The following is a 22129-nucleotide window of genomic DNA, read 5'->3' as shown; positions in this document are numbered from 1 at the left end:
ACTTTCACATGTTTCTCAAGACCAATAAGAAAATAATTTAAATAAATATTGTTATTTTCTGAAGATGTGAAATCAGTCTTCTTATATATACTATCTATTATCTTCTGATTTCTAAAGCTCTAATAAATGCAGGAGCACAGGTATGTTCTCATTATGGACACATGTAGCCGTATAATTTATTAGTCAGGGATGGTTCAAGTTTATGCGATGGAATTTTGACAGTATAAGTTGTTTTGCTCGTTTTATATGTTGTGATTTAATAACTAGTTATTTTACTGCTACAAATTGGTAAAACATTTAATACATATTTCTGTCCATAATTAATTTTTTTCCTTAAAAAAGGAATTTACTCTAATAGGGTTTCTTAATGTTCTTGAAATAAGTCTTTTATGCTCACTGTCTGTATATTAAAATAATAATAATAATAATTTTTTAAAGATCATAAATACACTAAAAAGGGATATTATGAAATATTATTGCAATGCAAACTTTTTTTATATTTTAATACATTTTTAAGTTCATGTAATAAAATGTAATTTAACATCATACATTTTTTCAGGGATATCAAAATAACAGTATTCCATAGTATTACCGGTATGCTAGTAGCTAATATGCATTTATAAGTGACTTTATACACACGCGCGCAGGCATACTATACTATATACAATTTTAATTATATATATATATATATATATATATATATATATATATATATATATACAATTAAAATAGACAGGTAACGTAATAGAGTACGTAACTTGTTATAGCCACGTTCTCCATGTACATTATTGATTAAATGTCATATAACCATTAATGTATTGACGGACGTAATGACATTACAAATTGATAACTCATCGAAAAACAACCTGCTCTCGTGAGTTGTTAAGTAATCCTCTGGAGCTGCTTTGAGATGATTTATGTTCGTTGCGTTTTCATCTCGACATCGCTCGTCAGAGCTCCGGAGGTTTGCCAGGAACATAACCTTCTTCATCCTCCCATCCTCTTCTTCACGCGCCTCTCCTTCGCTATAAAAGGCGCTGAGTCTCTTCCACAGAGTCAGTGCGATCGAGTCACCAGCTGCCAAACAGAGTCCACTACTCACACTTGTTTGACTTTCAAGGAACATACTATTGACACAGCTGCAGCAGCCTCTGGAATAGCTCGTGCAGAAGACGAAACTAGGTAAGATGTGTTGCTGACACTAGTATATGGAAGTTAAATTATTCATATACTTTAATTAACTGATGCATTTGATCAAAGTTGGATGTGCAAAATCAGGGGAGGAGCTGCTTTTTTTCTCCTTTTTTTTGGTAATGATCCATTGATAGTCAGTCTGTAAAATCTAATGCTCACTGATCAGATCAATGTGAGAGCATGTATTTTAAGATGTATTTTGGGCATGATTAATTGCACTCACTGTCATGTGGTTGAACTGTCACGCTGTTGTAACAATCTCATGCCATTTTAGACTTTTATGCTTGTGCTAGGAAAATCACAATGTGCAAAACCATGCATTTGAAGATGGACCACCTGAATGTGAACTAGAAAGACAGAGAGAGAGAGAGAGAGAGCGGCAGCTGGAATTGGAGCGGTGCCTGTGTTTACTCAGATCAGTGTTGGATAGGAAGGCTCTGCAGAGAGGGGAAAATTAAATCACGTTTGGCTCATCAGTGTTCAGAAGTGGCCACTATTGTTGTTCACCTCCTCCCCCAATTCCATTCCCAGAGAAAATCAGTCTGGGATAGAGAAGGACCTGCTTTGATTAATGTGTGAATGGCACAGCTGCTGAATGTGGATCTGTTCTGCTAATGAGTTATCCATTGTCACCTCAGGAATTGAATGAATCTGAGCAACAAAGTTGAGTTTATGGATAGATGGTGAACCTGCAGAGATCAAACCGACCTGCTGGTCCATCAAACTGAACAATCTAATCGAAGGAGATCAGGCCTAGTGGTTTGATCTTTTGGGTATTAATGAAGATTTCAGTGGGTTTTTTGTTATTTGAGGCTTTGATTAGTATATTTGTTCTATAATTATGGGGCCTTTGGACTGACAGTGCATTATGACATACAATAAACATTCTTCTAATTGGAGCACAAACTATTCATTTGGTGTGGATCGCTGTGGGCCTCTTCATTTCCTCATTGGTAAGTGCTGCTCCACTGAGGATAGACGGCAAATTTCATCTGAGCAATTTACAGCAATTCTGGGTGAATTAAACCAGAAACCTGTAATGTCTGTCATATTTCATCTCAATATCATAAGAAACAACATTATAAGCTGACATTATTATTATTATTAATTAATTAATTAGCGTAGTTCTCATTGTAATGTGAATCTGTAATACTGAAATTGAATAATAAAAATGTAAAATATCTAAATAATCATGGTATTATCTGTATTTTTTTAATAATATAGTGATACAGTTAAATTTTTAGGTATTGCAGTTAAAATAATAACCACTTTAATTCATGCTAATTTACATTACAAAATATTTCTATATTTTTACAGTAATATAGTGATACAGTTATAATTATTGTATTTGTATTACAGTTTGTAATTATAGCAGTAAAGATAATAAACATTTTCATTTATGCTCATTTTAAAACATATTTCAATATTTTTACAGTAATATAGTGATGCAGTAACATTTTAGGTATTACAGTAAAGTTAATGACCACTTTAATTTACGCTCATTTAAATTAAAAACATTGTATTACAATATTTTTACAGTAATATAGTGATGCAGTAACATTTTAGGTATTACAGTAAAGTTAATGACCACTTTAATTTACGCTCATTTAAATTAAAACCATTGTATTACAATATTTTTACAGTAATATAGAGATGCAGTAACATTTTAGGTATTACAGTAAAGTTAATGACCTCTTTAATTTACGCTCATTTAAATTAAAACCATTGTATTACAATATTTTTACAGTAATATAGTGATGCAGCAACATTTTCAATTATTACAGTAAAGATGACCACTTTAATTTATGCAAATTTAAAATAAAATAAAAATTGTATTTCAATATTTTTACATTAATTTAGTGTTGCAGTTAAATTTTTAGGTATTACTGTACAGATAATAACCACTTTTATTGATGCTACTTTAATTTGAAAACACTATTTCAGTATTTCCACTGCAATAGTGATATAGTCAATATTAAGTATTATAGTAAAAAGGAGAAAAATTAATGTTTTATGGTTATAGGAATTTGGGAAGGAATGTGCTCAACTCAACTGTTATGAAAGTAATAATCCAATAAATCTTATTTGTCTTAGAATTGTGCTTGCTTTACGTAAATTTCACTTACTTTCAGGGGAAGTGTAACCTGGACTTGTTTTTTGTTAGATTCACCTAATGGACACGCATGAGTTTAAACAAAGAAGCAGTTGCTGCACTACCTGGATGGATGAGTCTCATGTTGTTCCAGAATATCAATCCTCAGATTCTTCGGAGTTCTTTCTTTCTTCTTTGATTGTTGCTATTTGGATTCTGTTTGTATTCATATATTTGTGGCGTATGTAATAAGAGTGACTAATGAACCCAATTTAGCAAATTCCTTTTTGAAACACTGATTTCTCTTTGTGTGTAAACACATGGACAGCGTTTGCTCCGACAACTTTCCCAACACTCGTCCTCATGGAAACCATATTTCCTTCCAGATTTTTCAGAACAGAGTCCTGAAGACACGTGCACACAAGGCAGTCTACTGTAGTCCGACCCTGAAAGCATCACTGCTGCCATGCACAGGCTCGTTTCCATTGCCCTGCTATTCCTGGGAGCCAGTTTGGCTGCTTCCCTCTTCCTTCCTGACTCCCTGGAGCTGAGGCAGATAATGCAACGCTACCAGGACGAGCTGGAGCCCAACAGCACAAAAGCTGATACACCTTTACGCACTCGTAGAGCCATCAGGTGGTCAGACAGAGAGGAGATCCTGCAACTGCACAACAAGCTGAGAGGAGCGGTGCAACCGAGCGCCTCCAACATGGAGTACATGGTGAGAATGGAACACAGTTTGAGTCAATGTTCACTCACAAACAACTCTTTTTATGATACACTGTAATGTTGAGTGTCTGTAAACATTAAAACGAGCTGAAAACTCTGTTCCAAAACCTAGAGAGTTGCCTTTCTAGAAAGCATTTTAGTCCATCATGAGTGTGCTGCAGACACAAAGAGAATTTCAAAAAGTAACAAAGTTAAGTTGACATCTGAGATCTAATTGAAGTTTAAGCTGCTGAAAGATACCTTAGAATGTGACAAGCTGATATCTTTCACTCGAGATGGTGAGAACTATTGATTATAAATACAAAAATATTTATTCAACACCAAAAGCTATCAAATACAATCTATTTAATAATGCATTATTTTTTTTATTTTTGTGTGTGCTACATGAAAATGAAATTACACTTTAGCATGTCTTTTAAAAAGGAAAATAATATACATTAAAAGAATATACTTAAGTGTTAATTAAATGTAATGATTTCAGAAACATAAATGCATTTTGATTGCAATAAAATGAAAACGTATTATAGTTTACATTTATATTCTGTCAAAACTTGTATAACGTATTTAAAAAAAATTAATTACACATTTTAATGATGAAATTGCAATTTATTATATTTTTTAAATATTTACTTTTAATGTTAAAATGAATAACCCACTACATTTGAAATTAAAATCAAGTACTTTGCTTTAGTATGTTAGTCACCACATCCAATTATTAAAACATGATATAAAATGCACTTTAAAGTAAAACTTTAATTTATTATTACATTATTACAAACTGCACTCCTTAAAAGTGTACTTAAGTGTGTTAAGAGACAGTCATGAAAGTGTCTTCACTTATATGAATATAGTTCACTTATATGAATATTGTCTTATCTGCAAGTATTGTTTTTTTTAAATACATTTATGATTTGAAGTGCACTAAAAGTGCACATTCAGAACAACTAAGCACACTACTTTTTCACCAAGGGTTTTTATGCTAATAACATTGCCACGCTGTTTACTTAGCAACATGCTAGCATTCGACTCTGTAGGAGTTAATAGTTTGTTTAGTTTCCCAAGTGGTGCTTTTTTTTATATTGACCACACATATCGAGAGCTGTACAAACCAACTCTCTGTTCTGTGTTAATGACTCTGATTTGTACTAACTTTATATTGTATAAGCAGCAGTCATCGTTTTTCTTTTGGTGTAGTAAATATCTTTAGGTTTGTGTAGGTGCCAAATAGTGGCTTAGTTGGAAGAGACATGTTGAGTTTACAAGTGTGGTGAGGTGCTTTTTACAGTGCAGACAATTACACTGAGGTTTAGCCGTCTGCTGACACAGGAGCCACGACACAGATATTGAACAGAGCCAAAGATTAGTGACATTGCTGGACCTGAGATGAGCTTCAGTTATGTGACTAAATATTGCAGCTATGCAGCCTTCAGCTGTAAGTGCTGTAAGGATTCCCTTGTGTTAAAGAAGTGCACTTTATAAAACCTTCAAAAAGAGTACTTGTTATGGAAAAGAATATACTTAAGTCTGTTCTGTATGTAATGTTGCTGAATGCTTAGTTGCATTGAAATTAAAATAAAATGTAAAATAGTTTGAATTCATATGAAATGCAATTAATTGTACTTAAGAGTTTTTAACCACTTTAAAAAGGACTTAAGTATTTAAAGGTATTTATAGGTAATTTCATTATTATATCAATTTTCTTTGAAATATGATTCAAGTGTATTGTCGATTGCACTGAAGAGCATTTATGGTCCTGCTGTTTCCTGTGTATCTTTGTGGATGGAAAATGAATGTGAGTTTAATGTTGGTATATTGAGATTTTAAAGGGAAAGATACAAAGAGCAAGGGCTTATGGTTAATGTAGTTGGGTTGATGCCTTTGAGAAAGACAGGAGTCTACCACAAGTAGGTGTTTCAGAACCGCTGCCAGGCCTCAGCGAACAAGTAAAGGTTTCAGAAATGTGGCTTAGTCCCAAACAGCACCGGAACTGAGGTTAGAGAATGTGAGAGTGTTTGTACCCATCATGCAGTTGGAAATTTACTGAGAGTTCCTCAGAGGTGAAAAACCCTGTTCATTTGAAAAAAGTGACTTCGCCCTCCCTACAGGTGGAGAAATAAGATGTGGAAATTTGTCTCATTTAACCCTGATTGCTGGGGACTTACAGTGGATGTGAGCCAAGCTCTGATGTGCGTGCATGTAGCCAATATTTTAGTTGTACTGGGCCTGATTCCCAGTCCAATAGTGAAGAAGAAGAGTCAGAGGAAGGCAAAGGGTATTATCTAGGAATAAAACTCAGCATGTTCAGTATTTTGTTAAAGTCTCAGTGCAAATATATGGGAATTATGGTGTTTTTTGCGGGGAGTTTTATTTTGTTTGTGTGTGTATTATCAGGTCTGGGACGATGAACTGGAGAAGTCAGCGACCTACTGGGCAGAACAGTGCCAGTGGGAACATGGACCTAAAGATCTACTGATGTCCATCGGGCAGAACCTAGCCGTGCACTGGGGAAGGTATGAGTACTTATTTAGAAAGACCACATCAGTCTGTTCCTGTAATGTAACCAGTCGTGCACATAGTCATGGAAGACCTGGAAGTATTGGGAAATTTAAAAAATGTGATTTCCAGGCCTGGAAAAGTCTCTACAGATATTATTTTTTCCAAGGCAAGAAAAGTTATTCATTCAGATCTGGAGAAATTTTTGCTATATTTTATTTATCCATATCACCTCAAGTTGTGGTGACATTAAATACAATTTCGCAGTTAAAAAGTGACCAATGTCCATTGTCAATAGTATAGAAACCCAATCAGTTTTTTTCCAAAAAAAAATACAAACTTTCCCCCCAAAATTTACGTCCGATTCACATTTGCACACACACTTGCACGGGAATATTTGTAGCAATAGACAAAATACCTTGCAGATTATTCTTTTATGGCAAAAATCATTAGGATATTAAGTAAAGATCATGTTCCATGAAGATATTTTGTAAATTTCCATCCTTAAATATCTCAAAACCTAATTTTCGCATGCATGAATTTTAAGCATGAACAACTTGTTGTAAAATCTACAAGGGGAAATATTTCGGCCTCATCACACAGAATCCTAATGAAATGGCTGGATTTTAAAACCAAAATTTCACCTTTACTCTGCAGCAAAAGTATACAGTTTATCAGTTTCTACATTCACTAGGAATCAAACCGACTTTGGCGCTGCCAGTGCAATTCTCTTTTTTTTTTAGCTGAAATTAAAAAGTTTTTTACTTAAACTATTATGGGTAAGCATTTCAAATCTATTATTTCTAAGTAATAGCATACAAACTGAAATCCACCCACGTGATCCTAAATGATCCCCATGCTGCTTTGTGTAAAAACATCTTCCAGATGATTTAATGTAAATGCATTTCACATATAAAACACTATTTAATGTATGTTACTGTGGCCTGATACTCATAATCATATTATTTATTGTATCTCTCTTGATAGGTACCGCTCTCCGGCCTATCATGTGCAGGCCTGGTATGATGAGGTGAAGGACTACACCTACCCTTACCCACATGAGTGCAACCCCTGGTGCCCTGAGCGCTGCTCTGGACCCATGTGCACCCACTACACACAAGTGAGTGAGAAAGACCAATTTACTTACAGTTTACAAACAATTATCCCACTGGGACTAAATAACATGACATTGTTAATGGTTTCAAAACTTGCGTGCAAAGGTGTACACGTGCCAGCTAGCATTTCTCCTCACCAGCAGAGTTTAATAGGTAGCATGTGTGACCCACACTAAAACAGAAGTGTCTTTAAAGCAGCATGATCACTGGTGTCCATTAACCTCACACAAAACAGTGTCATATAAAAAGCATGTAACATGGCCCCAAAATGTATTTGTACACCTAAGCTAATCTAAAAAAATAAGCATGTATTGTATGTTTGAGATTCTTTTTACCATATTTGATATGCTCAATGTATGTACATTGATCAATGTTTACATGTGAATTAAATCTGTTCATCATTGAGTAGGATTAAGGGATCAAATAAATGGTAATGCAGAATAAGGCATTAATATGTGCTTTATAAGTACTAATAAACAGACAATATGCTAGTAATATTCATGCTAATAAGAAACTAGTTAGTAATACTGAGAATTGGTCCCTAAACTAAAGTCTTACCAATTGTCCAAATACTAATTAGGGTCACTTTTATCACCAATGGTTTTCTGTGTTTCTGTTTCATTCTACACTAACAGCTCCTTTTTGAAAATGGTATTTTGAAAAGTAATGTTGATACTGTCAGAACATATTGAACATGCCAGATCAAGCAGATGCAATGCACAAAGAAAAGGAGGGTAGAAAAGAGAGACCAACCAAAGTTCAAGAGAGACAATAGCAGAGAAACTTGAGGACAAAAGGAGGAGTTGAGCAATAGCCTCATGTCCTCTTAGACTTTACTTTATCGCTGAGATTAGTTTGTGAAAATAGATATTGGCTCGGCTCTGAAAGCAGGTCACAAGCATCTGGAAGCCATTCCCAGGCTCCTAAATCATTTTCCATTTTGACCCGAATTCATTTAAAGATGCAGAACGCAGAGTCGTTGGGGATTCCCGCCAAATCTCTGCCGTGATTCTCCCTGTTTCCCTCTTCGCTCGCTTGCTGGATGTGGAAGAACAGGTCTTGGAGGCCCCATGATTTTCTTGGTGCCAGACGATCCCTCAGGGTTAAGCTTGAGTTTGTGTTTTTTGAGACTGATTAGTTTGCTGTTTCATTGTCCCATGGCCAACACTGTCTGCGGCCTCTGCAGAGGAAGTGCATTCCCGAGGGAGCATTGAGACGTGCTCCCTCGATTGCGTTCTGCGAGGTTAGATGCAAACCCACCACCGTTTATCTGTATGTATGAAAAAAAAAGTCTGAGTAATCACTTCCCTTTCATTTCGCATTCAAATTGCTTGGCTCGTGCTGCAGGGCTGCACCCGGTGAACCATATTGTGTTTAAGCGAATCAGTGAGGTCCTTGACCACAACTCAGTGGGATGCACGCAGACATTGCTTTGTGTGGATAAGAGTGGATGAAGGGAAGTTTTTCAGGAAACTGGCCCGGTCACACTTGAAGTGCTTCTCCTTCCGCCCTACAGGGCAGAATGAAAGAGGACAGTCTCTATTCACAGCCCCCGTGGCCCCATCAATCTACTGCTTCTGCCCCAGAACGGAGACCACTTCCTGTTGGGGGAACACTTCCTTCTCAGAAAGGAGTTGATATGGATGTCTTTTTTACACTTTTGACAACAGCAAAGAGACCTGCGTCACTTTTTGTTTTGGTATCACTTTTTAATTAGGTCATAAAAATAATCGTTTGGAACATTGTGTTTGTGTTGAATTGCCAAACATGTTTGCTGATATTTGCGTAGGATACAGCTAAGGTACAGCACATGTTTTGTTATATTTTTTGGTTTAAGGTTGGGTGAGGTGTTGGAGTAAGGTATTGGTTATCAGTGTAATTACTACATACTTTAATTACAGATGTAATTACATCCCTGTTAAAAAAAAAAAAAAAAAAAAACACGCTGAAACCAGCCTAAGCTGGTTGGATGGTTTTAGCTGGTCTTCCAGTCTGGTCATAGTGGATTGTAGTTTTCGCAGGTTGGTTTTAGAGGGGTTTTGACCACTTCTTTTGCTGTTCAGGCTGGGGCAACAGCTGACCAACCAGCTAAAAACAGCTGAACATCCACTTGATAATCTTCCATCCACTTGATCATCTTAGCCAGGCTGGGAGACCAGCTAAAACCAGCTACTCCCCCCCCCACCCCGTCAACAACAGGTGCTTTATATCAGAACATTTTTGTCTTAATTCTAGTGTCTTTTAGTTGCTAGTTGCTAAGGTGTTCTCAGAATTTGTAATGCAGTGCTAGATAGCTGCTAGGTAGGGTGCCCATATGCGCCGTTCATATGGGACACGTCCCGGCCAAGATTTTAATATTGCCTAAAATATCCAGGCTTTGGCTGTCTGCACTGTGCAGGTTGATCGTTCATCGACATTCATGAGAGCTATAGAGAGCAGAGCAGAAAGCTCCTTATGCTTTTGAGTCCAGGAAAAGGTCCGTGAGAGTGATTTTGAACTTCTTTGGGATGGCACCACAAGGCGTCGTTCACTTGCAGAGCGCAAACTTCTGGAGGGCACATAAGATTTAACCAGTGAGCCGTGCCAGTGGTCGTCTTGTAGGCAAGCATCAGTACCTTGAATTTGATGCGAGCGGCTACTGGTAGCCAGTGTAACCTGATGAGGAGAGGAGTAACGTGAGCTTTTTTTGGCTCATTGAAGACAACCCTCGCTGCTGCATTCTAGATCAATTGCAGAGGCTTGACAGTACATGCAGGAAGGCCCGCCAGGAGAGCATTACAATAGTCCAGTCTGGAGAGAACAAGAGCTTGGACAAGAAGTTGGGTTGCTTGCTCTGACAGGAAGGGTCTAATCTTCCTAATGTTGTATAAGGCAATGTGTTGTAGCAATGTGGTCTGTGAAGCTTAACTGATGATCCATCACAACTCCTAGGTTTCTGGCTGTCCTCGAAGGAGTAATGGTTGATGAGCCCAGCTGTATAAAGAAGTTGTGATGAAGCAATGGGTTAGCTGGAATTACCAGGAGTTCGGTCTTCGTAAGGTTAAGCTGAAGGTGATGGTCATTCATCCAGCTAGAAATGTCACTCAGACAGGCTGAAATGCGAGTAGCTACCGTCGGGTCATCTGGCTGGAATGAGAAGTAGAGTTGGGTGTCATCAGCGTAGCAGTGATAAGAAAAGCCATGCTTCTGAATGACAGATCCTAATGATGTCATGTAGATGGAGAAGAGAAGTGGTCCAAGTACTGAGCCTTGAGGAACCCCAGTAGCAAGGTGGTGTGACTTTGAAACATCACCCCTCCAAGACACACTGATGGATCTGTCAGAGAGGTAGGACTTAACCCACAGGAGTGCAGTTCAAGAGATGCCCATCTTTCTGAGGGTGGACAGGAGAATCTGGTGATTAACAGTGTCAAAAGCAGCAGACAGGTCCAGTAAGATGAGTACCGAGGATTTTGAAGCTGCTCTTGCTAGTCGCAGGGCTACAGTAACCAAGAGCAGAGCAGTCTCAGTTGAGTGGCCACTTTTGAAGCCAGATTGGTTGTTGTCCAGGAGGTTGTTCTGTACAAGGAACATAGAAAGCTGGTTGAACACAGCTCGCTCAAGTGTCTTTGCAATGAACGGAAGAAGGGATACCGGTCTGTAGTTTTCAAGAAGCGCTGGATTTAGAGATGGTTTCTTGAGCAGTGGGCATACCTGAGCCTGCTTGAATGCTGAGGGAAATGTTCCAGAGTGAAGAGAGGAGTTGATAATGTGAGTAGGCGAAGGTATGACTGAAGAAGAGATTGTTTGAAGGAGGTGAGTGGGGATCGGATCAAGTGGACAAGTAGTAGGATGATTGGATAGGAGAAGTTTAGAGACGTCCATCTCTGAGAGTGGGGAGAAGGAGGAGAAAGAGTGTGCGTCCGTCATTGTGAAGTTGTCCTCAGTCTGCGTTGTGGAGAATTGGTCACTGATGGATCTTGTCTTATTTGTGAAGAAAACTGCAAAGTCGTCCGCTGTAAGAGTCGACGGAGGAGGTGGTGGAGGCAGATTAAGAAGAGAAGAGAAAGTCTTGAAGAGTGTCCGAGCATCACAACAGTTGTTGATTTTTTTTGTGGTAGTAGGATGTTTTAGCCGTGAAGACATTTGCAGATAAGGAAGAGAGTAGAGATACCTGCGTGTTATTGGTCAAACTGCTTTGGATGTTTTAGGCAATATTAAATCCTGGCCAGGACGTCTCCTGTATGAACGGTGTATATGGCCACCCTACTGCTAGGTTGTTCCTAGGGTGTTATATATGGTTTTTAGGGTGTTTCTAGGTGGTTGCTATGGTGTGATATATGGTTTCTAGGGTGTTTCTTGGTGGTTGCTAGGGTGTTCTGGATGGTTGCTTACAGACTCTAATTTTAGGAGTGTTTCCTATCAATGTACAGTTGCTAGGTCATTTCGAGGTGGTTGGTTTAATGCTATAGATTGTTTCTAGGGTGTTTCTTAGAGGTTCCTAGGGCGTTATGTATGGTTGGTTACTGGCTGTAGTCAAAAGAGCCTATAGATTTAGCTTGGGTCCATCTTCAATGTATGGTTATATGAGGTTTTTGTTTATTTTATAATTATCCTGATGAAAACTGAAATAACAAGACTGCTTACAAAAGAAACAAAATACTTCTATTCAACATTCCAGATGACTTACATGTCAAGGTTCAGTATTTATGAACAAATACCTAATCCTGAACAAGCACCACTAATAGTAATGTAATATAATAATAATAATAATAACTCTTCATTTGCAGTTGGTGTGGGCCACAACCAACCGTGTTGGCTGTGCTGTACACGTGTGTCCGCGTATGAACGTATGGGGGGAAATCTGGGAGAACGCCGTCTATCTCGTCTGCAACTACTCACCCAAGTAAGACCAGCTCTTTCTGCTGACATTTATTCATTTAACACCAGATGGCTAATTACTATTCCTGATGATGAGCCTATGGAACAAATCTTTCATACTTGAAAACATGGAGGCTACAGACAGTTTCATCCTTAGAAAAATGGAAAAGTAAATGAAGGCTTTTGGGGAAAGGAAAACATGGCCAGAATGTGCTATTCTTTTCCAAGCTAATGATTTAATTTGGCAGCTGGGGATTGTTTTCCTGAATTATTCTTGAGATCCGTGAGAGTATGTGATAATGTGTTTTGAATGCTCAGTCAAATGTGCAGATTTTGCTGTCGTTTCCAAACCATCCTGAACCTGTGTTTTTTTTTTTAGGGGAAACTGGATTGGGGAAGCCCCATACCAACATGGCAGCCCCTGTTCCCAGTGCCCACCAAGCTATGGAGGAGGCTGCAGAGACAAACTCTGTTACAAGGGTGAGCACTGAAAGAAGTATTATTACAAAGGAATAACACATGGAGGTCTAAATCTTATTTTTGAATTTTTTTTGTTGTGATTTTGTTTTTAGGAGATGCTAAACGTCAGGAGTCTCCAGATATGAATGAGGTGGAGAAGCCGCAGGAGCCAGTTCAGCCTCGGACGACTCCAACTAAGCCTCAGCCCAAACCCTCTTCCCCCAAAAAACCTGCAAATGCCAATCCTTCCTCAACTAAGACTACAAGAACTAGCTATCTAGGTTAGTGTGAATAATATTATTTAAAATAATTAAAAAACAATCAAAAATGTATATAAAAAATTAATTGTAATATGTTGTTGATGTTAATTTCAACCCAGTCTCATGGCAAATAAGTACCTCTGGGTACGTTTCTGCAATACCGGTTTTACATACCTTAATGAACATTTTTCAGCAGTTTTGAAAGAGAAATGTCCCTTGAGTGGCGCTAAAACACGGGTTCAATATGTGAACCCTGTCACATTTTTGTTACGTTCATATAGGTACGTATTGGTGTGTTTTTATCATGTTACTTCTGGTACGAATTGTGGCGTTTCAGAATTCAAATATCCGACTGTCGCTAACAGTTAATGCTCTATTGTGTTGGAAATATGCCCCACACCAAACCCAACTCTAAACCTAGCCAGTAGTGTTATCAAATGCAAAACTTATGTTAAATTGCATTTGTTGATGCCACCGTGCCATTTCAACTTCCTTACATATAGATTTGAACCACTTTGTCGAATCGTAGTTACACGGGATTCAAACCTTCTTGAGCTTCTTGCTTCTCAAGTTACGTCTCTGTACTCCGTGAGCTACTGAACAAACCTACCGCATCTGAAAACCCATAGATATGAAGCTGGATATGTGATGCTAACGTTCAGAAGCATCAGTATTAAAATCTCCCAGCATATTAATATTGTTTTGAAGTCATAACATGATATTCATCAACTAATTGTGCAAAAAATATGCTTTATTAATCGTAAATTTGTGTGAAAGGGAATACAAGGTGTCTGAGTTTTACTGCCTCTAGTGTTCATTTATTTTGTAAACTGCAGTGATATGTACTTATTGGTCTCGTGAACACGTGCCCCCAGCAACGTATTTGCCATGAGACCAGGTAGGTTAATTTGCATGAAACGATGACAAAAAAAAAAAAATCCAATGCAAAATTATAAAATGTATGTATGTATTATTATTATTATGTGTAATTTAATGTGTACTTTTATCTAAACTATTCATGATAGAAGATTGTAAATTTCTACTTTTTTTTTTTTTTACTTTTGCCTCTCAGCACAAAATATTAAGTGTGAGACAAGAATGAGGGACAAATGTAAAGGAGCGACCTGCAACAGGTCAGTGTAAGGACTACATTGATTCTTTAAAGATATAATAAGTTCAGGATATCTTACTGGTGACTTCTTTTTTTCTTTTTTAGGTACAACTGCCCAGCAAACTGCTTAAATAAGAAGGGGAAAGTCTGGGGAACATTGTATTATGATGTTGTAAGTGTTACTTTGACATTTTACTTGGTTCTGTTTAAGTGTTACATTTATTTATTAATTTTTTTTCTCCTATTATTTTAGCAATCAAGTATTTGCCGTGCTGCTATCCACTATGGAATAATTGACAACAATGGAGGCCTTGTGGATGTTACAAGAAAAGACAACTTCCCATTCTTTGTAAAGGCAACCAAGAATGGCGTAGAGTCATTCAGGTAGTCTAAATGCTATGTTGATATCATTTGAATTCAGTTTGTCCACAATTCTATATCCACATGAGAGTTATTCACTCTATCTGCATTCTGTGATTTTCTCTTCAGTAAATACAAACCTGGCAATGCATTTACAGTGTCGAGAGTGGAAGGTGAGTATTGTTATTGTATTACGAAGTGAATGCAGATATTCTCATATTTTCCAATATGAAATCAGAATTAGTGTGGTTTTGGATATTTCATTTGAAGTTAATAGATTGCATTGATCTATAATATCCTAAATTGCAGCTTCACCATTACAAATGCACAATATTTTTTAGTTTAACATAATTGCTTGTCAGTACATTTAGCAGTATTTTAAATATATTTAAAAAATAATCAAATTAATTATGAAATCTCATATAAAGATGTACATAAGTGGGTTGAAAATATCCTCTAATATCCAGCAATTTGCATTTAATATAACTTTAAACTATAATAAATTTTCAGTTGCCATTACTATTTTATTAAGTGTCTGAAATATAATATAATATGAATATAATATTATGATTAATATATTAATTTAATTATTAAATTATAATTAATTTTTAATATAATAATAATAATAATAATAAACATTTTGTTTGGCAGAAGGCCTGTTTGACCAAAAAAATGTGTTTTTACCTTTTTTAGAGCAAACGATAGACTGCTACACAACAGTGGCTGAGATTTGTCCTTTCAAGGCGTCTGCCTCTCATTGTCCAAGGTACAGTTCAGACTTATTGAAATTCTCGCTATATACGCTATATCGCTATATCAGTTCAGTGTGTAAGTACTGTGCTTGTCAAAGTAATGCACCTAACCAGTTTCTCCTCTATCTCATCAGAGTCTTCTGTCCAGCTAACTGCATAAACGAACCTTCATATTGGGCTCCAGTGGTCGGAACTAACATTTACGGTGATGTGAGTACCTGCTTCGGTCCGAGAGCGTCCTTACAGGGCTTAGAGATGGGAAATGAGGGTGAACAGGCATTCATAGTCGAGCACTTACGAGTGCTAAAGTGAGCGTGCTGCTCTTGTGGTGAGGGCTGACCGCGGGAATTGTCTGTATGAGTCCAAAGGGAGTTTTCGATGGAGGTGGCCGCCATTATCGCCACTAATTTTTCTGCCAGAGTGTAGACTGACCACAGAGCAGCAGCTCTCTTCACTGACTCATGCATGCCTGAGGTCAGGACTTGGCATTGCAGACTACTTTAGACTACTGTTTAGGGAACAGCTAGCTGTGTAACTTCAGTGTAACAGTGTAACTTCATCATCATTGGAGAGGTTCGTTAATAACTTATTAATCTAATTCTAATTCATCTAATTCTAATAACTAATTCATTTGAAAGCCCTTGTGAAAAAAAAGTTCACTTAATTGTATTGAATGTGCACTTGTAGTGTACTTCAAATCCTAAAAGTATTATTTAAAAAAAAACTTTACTTGCAGGTAATATATTCCTAATGAAATAAAAGGCCACTTAAGTGTACTTAAAGACTGTTTTTAACTTAAGTACACTTTTAAACAGTTCACTTTTTGATAATGCTTTACTTTAAAGTCAATTTAAATCATTAAGTTGTATTAATCTTTTTCACTTTTCTCTTGTTTTGATGTGTCGACTTCAATACTACATTTAATATTAATATATTTTTAATGCACTAAATTGCAACTTCATCATCACAACTGTGTAATTTTAAATATTGAATTACATGTCACACAGGCATCAATAGAAATTACATTAAAGTATATTTTGGTTTAAAATGAATGTTTGTCAGCAGTGACTTTAACCATATTTCAAAGATAATAGTAAAAAAAAGTTAAAAAAATTGGGTCAAAAAAGCACTCTAAGGTTAATCTAATGATATTTAACATAAATGTAAACTATAATACATTTTAATTTAATTACAATTCACATGCCATTAAGTGTCTGAAAACATTAAATTCAGTTTGCACTTAACTATATTCTTTTGAGGTATGTATTTACGTAGTAAGTCATTTTTTTTAACAGTATGCTAAATTGTTCTGTATTGTATTGTATTCCTTTTGGAATAAAATGAACTTCTGAACATCTTGTTATTTTTAATATAATGAACGGGGACTCTACATTTATTCACTTAATTCAATCTGTAGAGTTTTATTTGATATACAGATCAAAATATAAGTTATTCACTGATAATCTTTAGCAAGCTCTTTAGTGAGCTTTCAAACAGTGTGAACTCCAACTCCAGCTGGATTCAATCCAAGAGATCTGAATGAAACTGTAAACTAAATTTACAGCAATTCAACAGTCAATCTTCAGTTATTTCTTAAATTAACTTCAATCAGCCATGTCTTTTCCTCACTGGAGGAGAGAGCTAGTGTGGAATGGCCTGGTTGTGTATGAACTCAAATGAACTTGTTGCCTTTTGGCCCTTTCGGCTTGTTACGGCTACATTCCTGTGTAAAAGCTGAGCGTCTGTGTAGCTGGCCTCAGATCAGAGCACGCTCTCCAGCAAGCATTAATTAACCCTCATTATTCAGTGGCTTGGACTTGGTCGTTTGTGATGGTTGTTGTCTTTGTTTGAAAGTGCACTTCAATGCATGAACAATTGGATGAGCATTATAAGATAGTGGCACCCAGATGTGTGCAATGGGCTGTGTACTTTCATTACTTTTCATCATTACTGAATGGTTTTGTGGACAGATGCAGACAGGACTGAACCTTCTTTCCAGGTCAAAAGAATAAAAACCGAAGTTCCAGAGAGTTCACGCACACACGTCTTGCCTTTTCTGGAGCTCTTGAGCTCCGGCCATGCTCTTGTGCATGCTGTAGACATCCAAGTGTTGTCATTTGTCAAGGCTCCTTTAGACTGTTTACATCTCAAGGACTGTTGAATAGAGCGTGGAAAACATAGTGGCATGGTGCTATGGCTAGTGTCACTAGTACTGTTAAGACTTTTGTCCTTATATTTAGTGAGCATGATATTTAAAAACAAAACAAATTATACCAAACTTTTGACTTTGCAAATTGAGGAAGAATGATATAAATCCTCCAGAATGAAGGTCAGTGGAACTACTTATGAACACTGGTATTTGCACTAAAGGAATACGCTTTTGTTTCCTCTTGTCCAGGGCTCCAGTATCTGCCGAGCAGCTCTCCACGCTGGAGTGATCAAAGCCAGCGGCGGCTATGTGGACCTCCTGGCTCTGGATAAGAGGAAAAGCTACACCGGGACCTTGAAGAATGGCATCCAGTCTGAGAGGTACACGTCCTGTATCTCGCTTCACCTTCTCGTTTCCTTCCTTCGATTCCTCTCAGTAACTCAACTCAGAAGCCATGATGGGCCAAATCTGCCTGTGGCACGTTAGTGGTTGAAGAGTAATGGTGTGGTTTCTTGTGGAGGATGGACCACACAGGAGCTCTTTGTTTAGTCTCCAATGCTGCGTGCAGAGTGCTTAAATCGACAAAAATCGGCTCCAGTGTAATGAAATCTAACACTTGAATCAAACACCATCATCGAAGGAATTGATCGTGGCTTTTTAAACGCTTGCCAGCCTTGACCGGCCTTCAGACCGTGCATAGTAAAGCCATTCTCTGACAGCTTGGATAGATTTGCTCCTCACTGCACGCTATTCATATGATGCAATCTAGGGGAAATGGGAGGCAACCAGTCGTGTGAATTCTGCTTTATTAACAGGGAAGTGTTCACATGCTCTCCATATTAACACTGGATGGAAAAGTTGCTGGTGTCTGACTCAGTCAAAGATAATTACAGCACATCTGATGCCAACAAAGCAACATATTCAATACACCACCACCTGAATAAATGAAAAGGCCAAGAACAGTAGTCAATAATGACTGCTGGAAGAAATCTGAATGGAACCGCAGCACGAGATGAAGTCTGAGCCAGTGTTAATGTCATGCTTTCCAGAGCTTATCTGAAGCATATACAAAATCATTGAAGTTGATTAGAGGATAATTACACTCTTGAATTGAACATCTACAACAGTCAAAGTTGAATCCCTATTGTTTCCTTTCTGACTGTCACTTTATTGTATTGAATGTGCACATGCAGTGTACTTCAAATATTAAAAGTATATATTTAAAAACTGTACATACATATATTATATAATAATATAATAATAATGAAATAAAAGGCCACTTAAGTGTGCTTAAAGTGTGAAGTAAACTACAAATGTAAAATGATAGTTTCTAAATGCAATTTAAATTACTTTTTAATACTTTTCAGTTCTAATTTGTCATGATTTAAAGAAGTATACTCGTTTTGATGTGTTGACTATCACATCAGAGCATGTGTAAAGAATTTTACAATTTTCTTTGTTATTTAAAATTACATTTAAAGTTGATGTATCTTAAAGGCAGGGTAGGTAAAAAAAAAAAAAATGTATAAAAAACTTTTTTTCCAAATTTGTTTCAACTTTATTTATATATCAATACATAATTAAAATGTAAGTACTCTGAAAAAGAAAGTATAAAAATCGAGTGACTGTAGACCTCTCACGACTGTTTTAAAGACAGCTCATTATTTCCATTCACTCCACCCCCTCCCTTCTGGGCTCCTTCCAAAGCCTCTACTACGGCTCGCTAAGTAATGTTATGTTAGCTATATTACGCAGCTACGTGTGCTAATGACACATGCTTCATGAAAAAAATATGTATGATCAAAATACAAAAAGAAAGATTTACCTGTCCAGCAGAAATAAAGCCATCAAGGAGTCACTTTTCAGCCCCTTGAGTTCCCTCAGTTCTCGCCATCGCTGGAAAGCCACACCGATATAAACTCGCGTTTTATTTCTTTGTTTATCCAAAGACTTTTTGTTCATTGCCTTTTCTTGTACTGTTACTGTCTTCCTTTTTTGGCCTGGTTTGCCTTCACTAACTGCATAGGCTGGTACTGTGAAATTTGCTTGCCGTTTCTCTGCCATTGTTTTGGTATTCCTAGGATCCGTGCCTCTTGAATTCCTCAAATCAAACGTGCGCGCGCAAGTGAACAGGTCATGTGTGGCAAAAGGGTGGTTGCCATGGTTGCGAGAGAGTGACAGTCACCTAAGCCAATCCTATGTTTTGTCCCGAAATGGAAATAATGAGCTGTGTTTAATACAGATTAAACGGTCTAGAGTCACTCGATTTTTATACTCTTTTTATCAGAGTACTTTCATTTTAATTATGCATTGATATATATAGAAAGTTTAAACAAATTTGGAAGAAAGTTGTTTATACATTTATTACCTACCCTGCCTTTAAATGTGTTAATCAAACGTGTAATTATACAACATATGAAATATATTTTAATGCAAGACATACATACTTCAAAAGAAATTATTGCAGTACACATATTTTAGTCATTAGAATTATGAAGGTACAGTGTATATACAGTATAACTGTTTGTTAATTGTTTTCTTTCTCTTTTTTTTCTTGCAGTAAAAGCAATAGAGAAGGCGGTTCGTTCCGTGTCTTCGCTGTTAGAGGGTGAGATGGCACTGATGACACACAAAAGGTCACTGATTTGCTCTCAAAAATCAGGATATATCGAAGGAAATGCAAACCTTTGGACTCTGTCTTTGGGAGGAAAGAGACATTTACAGAAGACCAAAGGATGTTTCAAAACTTCAATGCATGGGCTTCCAGGGGTTATATACAATTGTGAATAATGTTTTTGACCACACATGCAAATCTGAACAAAATTCAGTGGTACAGCGATGCTGGTTTTAATCGTTGTTGTTTTTTTGATTCAGTTTATTTTTTGATGCTATTATCCAATACATGCAAAATCTCTTATTTCCATACAAACTGCATATTGATTACAGTTTATTTAATCTGTACAGATATTTTGTGGATTTGTCACTTGTTGACTTGTTGTGTTTCTTATTTTTTTGCTTTATTTCATTAATCATTTTTCAAGCCGGAGCTGGAAAAGAGCACAACAGTCACCACCTACTTTTTTGCTTCAAGAATTATTTTTCCTCTTCAGTTTATCCATAGTAAAAAAAACAACCCATCTCCATCACAAAATTACAAATCTAATATGAAAATATAATTCAGAGTTTAAAGCTCATGGTGCGTTTGTCTCAAAAGTTTATGCTCTTTTGTTCAAATCAATTCCTTTATGATAAAAATGAGTGAGATTTTTACTTTTGCGCTCAATTTGAATAGTAGTTGAGTGTGTACAGTGCAGAAGGGGGGATTTATTGGACCTGAAGTGGGAAAACAGATGCTTTGCAGAGAAATGGCAAAGAAAAAGAGGCAAACCTCCAAGCAAAAGAAACCTTCCCTTCATAATGCATGCAAGACTTCCAGAGTCAACAGTACTCAGACCGTTAAAGGTGCAAAAACATTGCAGCAATGTTTAATCCCAGTAGGATTTGAGTCACAGTGTGCATGTTTAGGCTCATCTTTCATTATGGTACCTTCCTTTTTGTTATTTATTATTATGCCTTCTTCAACCCCTGCTCAGGACCAAATATTTATGAATGCGACACAAGATATGTGTCCACTTGAGATTCAAATGTCAGTCAGAGTCTAACATATTCCTGTTTGGTTAACTGCTATACACAACCCAGAGTTCATCAGTACTGCCGAAAGCAATTTCATTAGATCTCACAGAATGAAACCCAAGTGAGCAGTGCCGACCAAACACTGATTCGTTTAAATCACTTTATATTGCAATATAATAGAAAGGTACTTAAGCTGAAAGCCATGCCTCCATATATTTATTAGCTGGATAGTGCTTTGGAGTCCCAGATTTAGATAAAATGTGGATGTTCTTTGACGAAATAAGGGCCTTGGAGGACAATTATCCATTTGAAGGCTTCCGTTTGGCTGACTTTTATTTTCTTTATAACTTTCTTGAATTGTTACCTCATTCCTGTTGCAGCAATATATCTGAGTATTGATGTCTTTAGGGAAATCATAAATGTTTGTACACTACAATGGTTTGTGTAAATATTAAGATCTTGTCATCTGTGCCTTTTTTTCAATCCAGAAGATAATTGTTTTTGCACAAATGTAAAATTAAGATTATAAAATCTATGATATTAAGACGATGTCTGTCTTTTGCTTTATAAAACATGTATTTAGGTTACTGTTTTATACTGTTCAACAAATGGGACAATCTTTATTTTACCATGTGAAATCAAAACCATATCAAAAACTCCCCTAGACCACCCAAGCACTGGTCGACTTTTTTTTTTATTATATATAAATGATGTAGACTTCAGTAAGGGACATCAGTGGATGCATTTCATGTTATTAAATTAATTCTTGGTACAAATATCTGAAAGCAAGTTCTAAACGAGGCCTGTCCATTTCTAAGACAAACAGTTCTGGGTCTTAGCCAGAACACATTCTCACTGAACAGTTTATGAAATAGGTTGTCTAAGCCAATGGAGATGCATGTTTTATGTCACACACTGGCCA

The 22129-nt window shown here is 36.8% G+C and overlaps 1 protein-coding gene across 1 annotated transcript; it reads left to right on the top strand.

Annotated features, from left to right (window-relative positions):
- The first annotated feature begins 862 nt into the window (after window positions 1-862).
- LOC132110714 (cysteine-rich secretory protein LCCL domain-containing 2-like) lies at window positions 863-21267 on the top strand. The gene is made up of 15 exons (XM_059517553.1): window positions 863-1182; window positions 3673-4007; window positions 6407-6525; window positions 7496-7628; window positions 12393-12508; window positions 12863-12963; window positions 13056-13223; window positions 14275-14335; window positions 14419-14485; window positions 14567-14697; window positions 14803-14846; window positions 15367-15439; window positions 15560-15635; window positions 17824-17954; window positions 20135-21267. The coding sequence occupies exons 2-15, from the start codon at window positions 3753-3755 to the stop codon at window positions 20184-20186; spliced, it is 1527 nt and encodes a 508-aa protein (XP_059373536.1). The 5' UTR covers window positions 863-1182; window positions 3673-3752; the 3' UTR covers window positions 20187-21267.
- The last annotated feature ends 862 nt before the right edge of the window (window positions 21268-22129 follow it).

This window comes from Carassius carassius, chromosome 2, assembly GCF_963082965.1.
Source record: "Carassius carassius chromosome 2, fCarCar2.1, whole genome shotgun sequence".
In the NCBI taxonomy this organism is placed as follows: Eukaryota; Metazoa; Chordata; class Actinopteri; order Cypriniformes; family Cyprinidae; genus Carassius; species Carassius carassius.
This window is presented reverse-complemented; position numbering and strand designations above follow the sequence as displayed.

Bases quoted from the DNA above. Each gene is read 5' to 3' on its own strand.
- LOC132110714 (XM_059517553.1), top strand. From the start codon at position 3,753: ATGCACAGGCTCGTTTCCATTGCCCTGCTATTCCTGGGAGCCAGTTTG. The intron at 7,629-12,392 runs GTGAGTGAGAAA...CTTCATTTGCAG, and splicing joins TGTGCACCCACTACACACAA to TTGGTGTGGGCCACAACCAA. The intron at 14,847-15,366 runs GTGAGTATTGTT...TACCTTTTTTAG, and splicing joins TACAGTGTCGAGAGTGGAAG to AGCAAACGATAGACTGCTAC.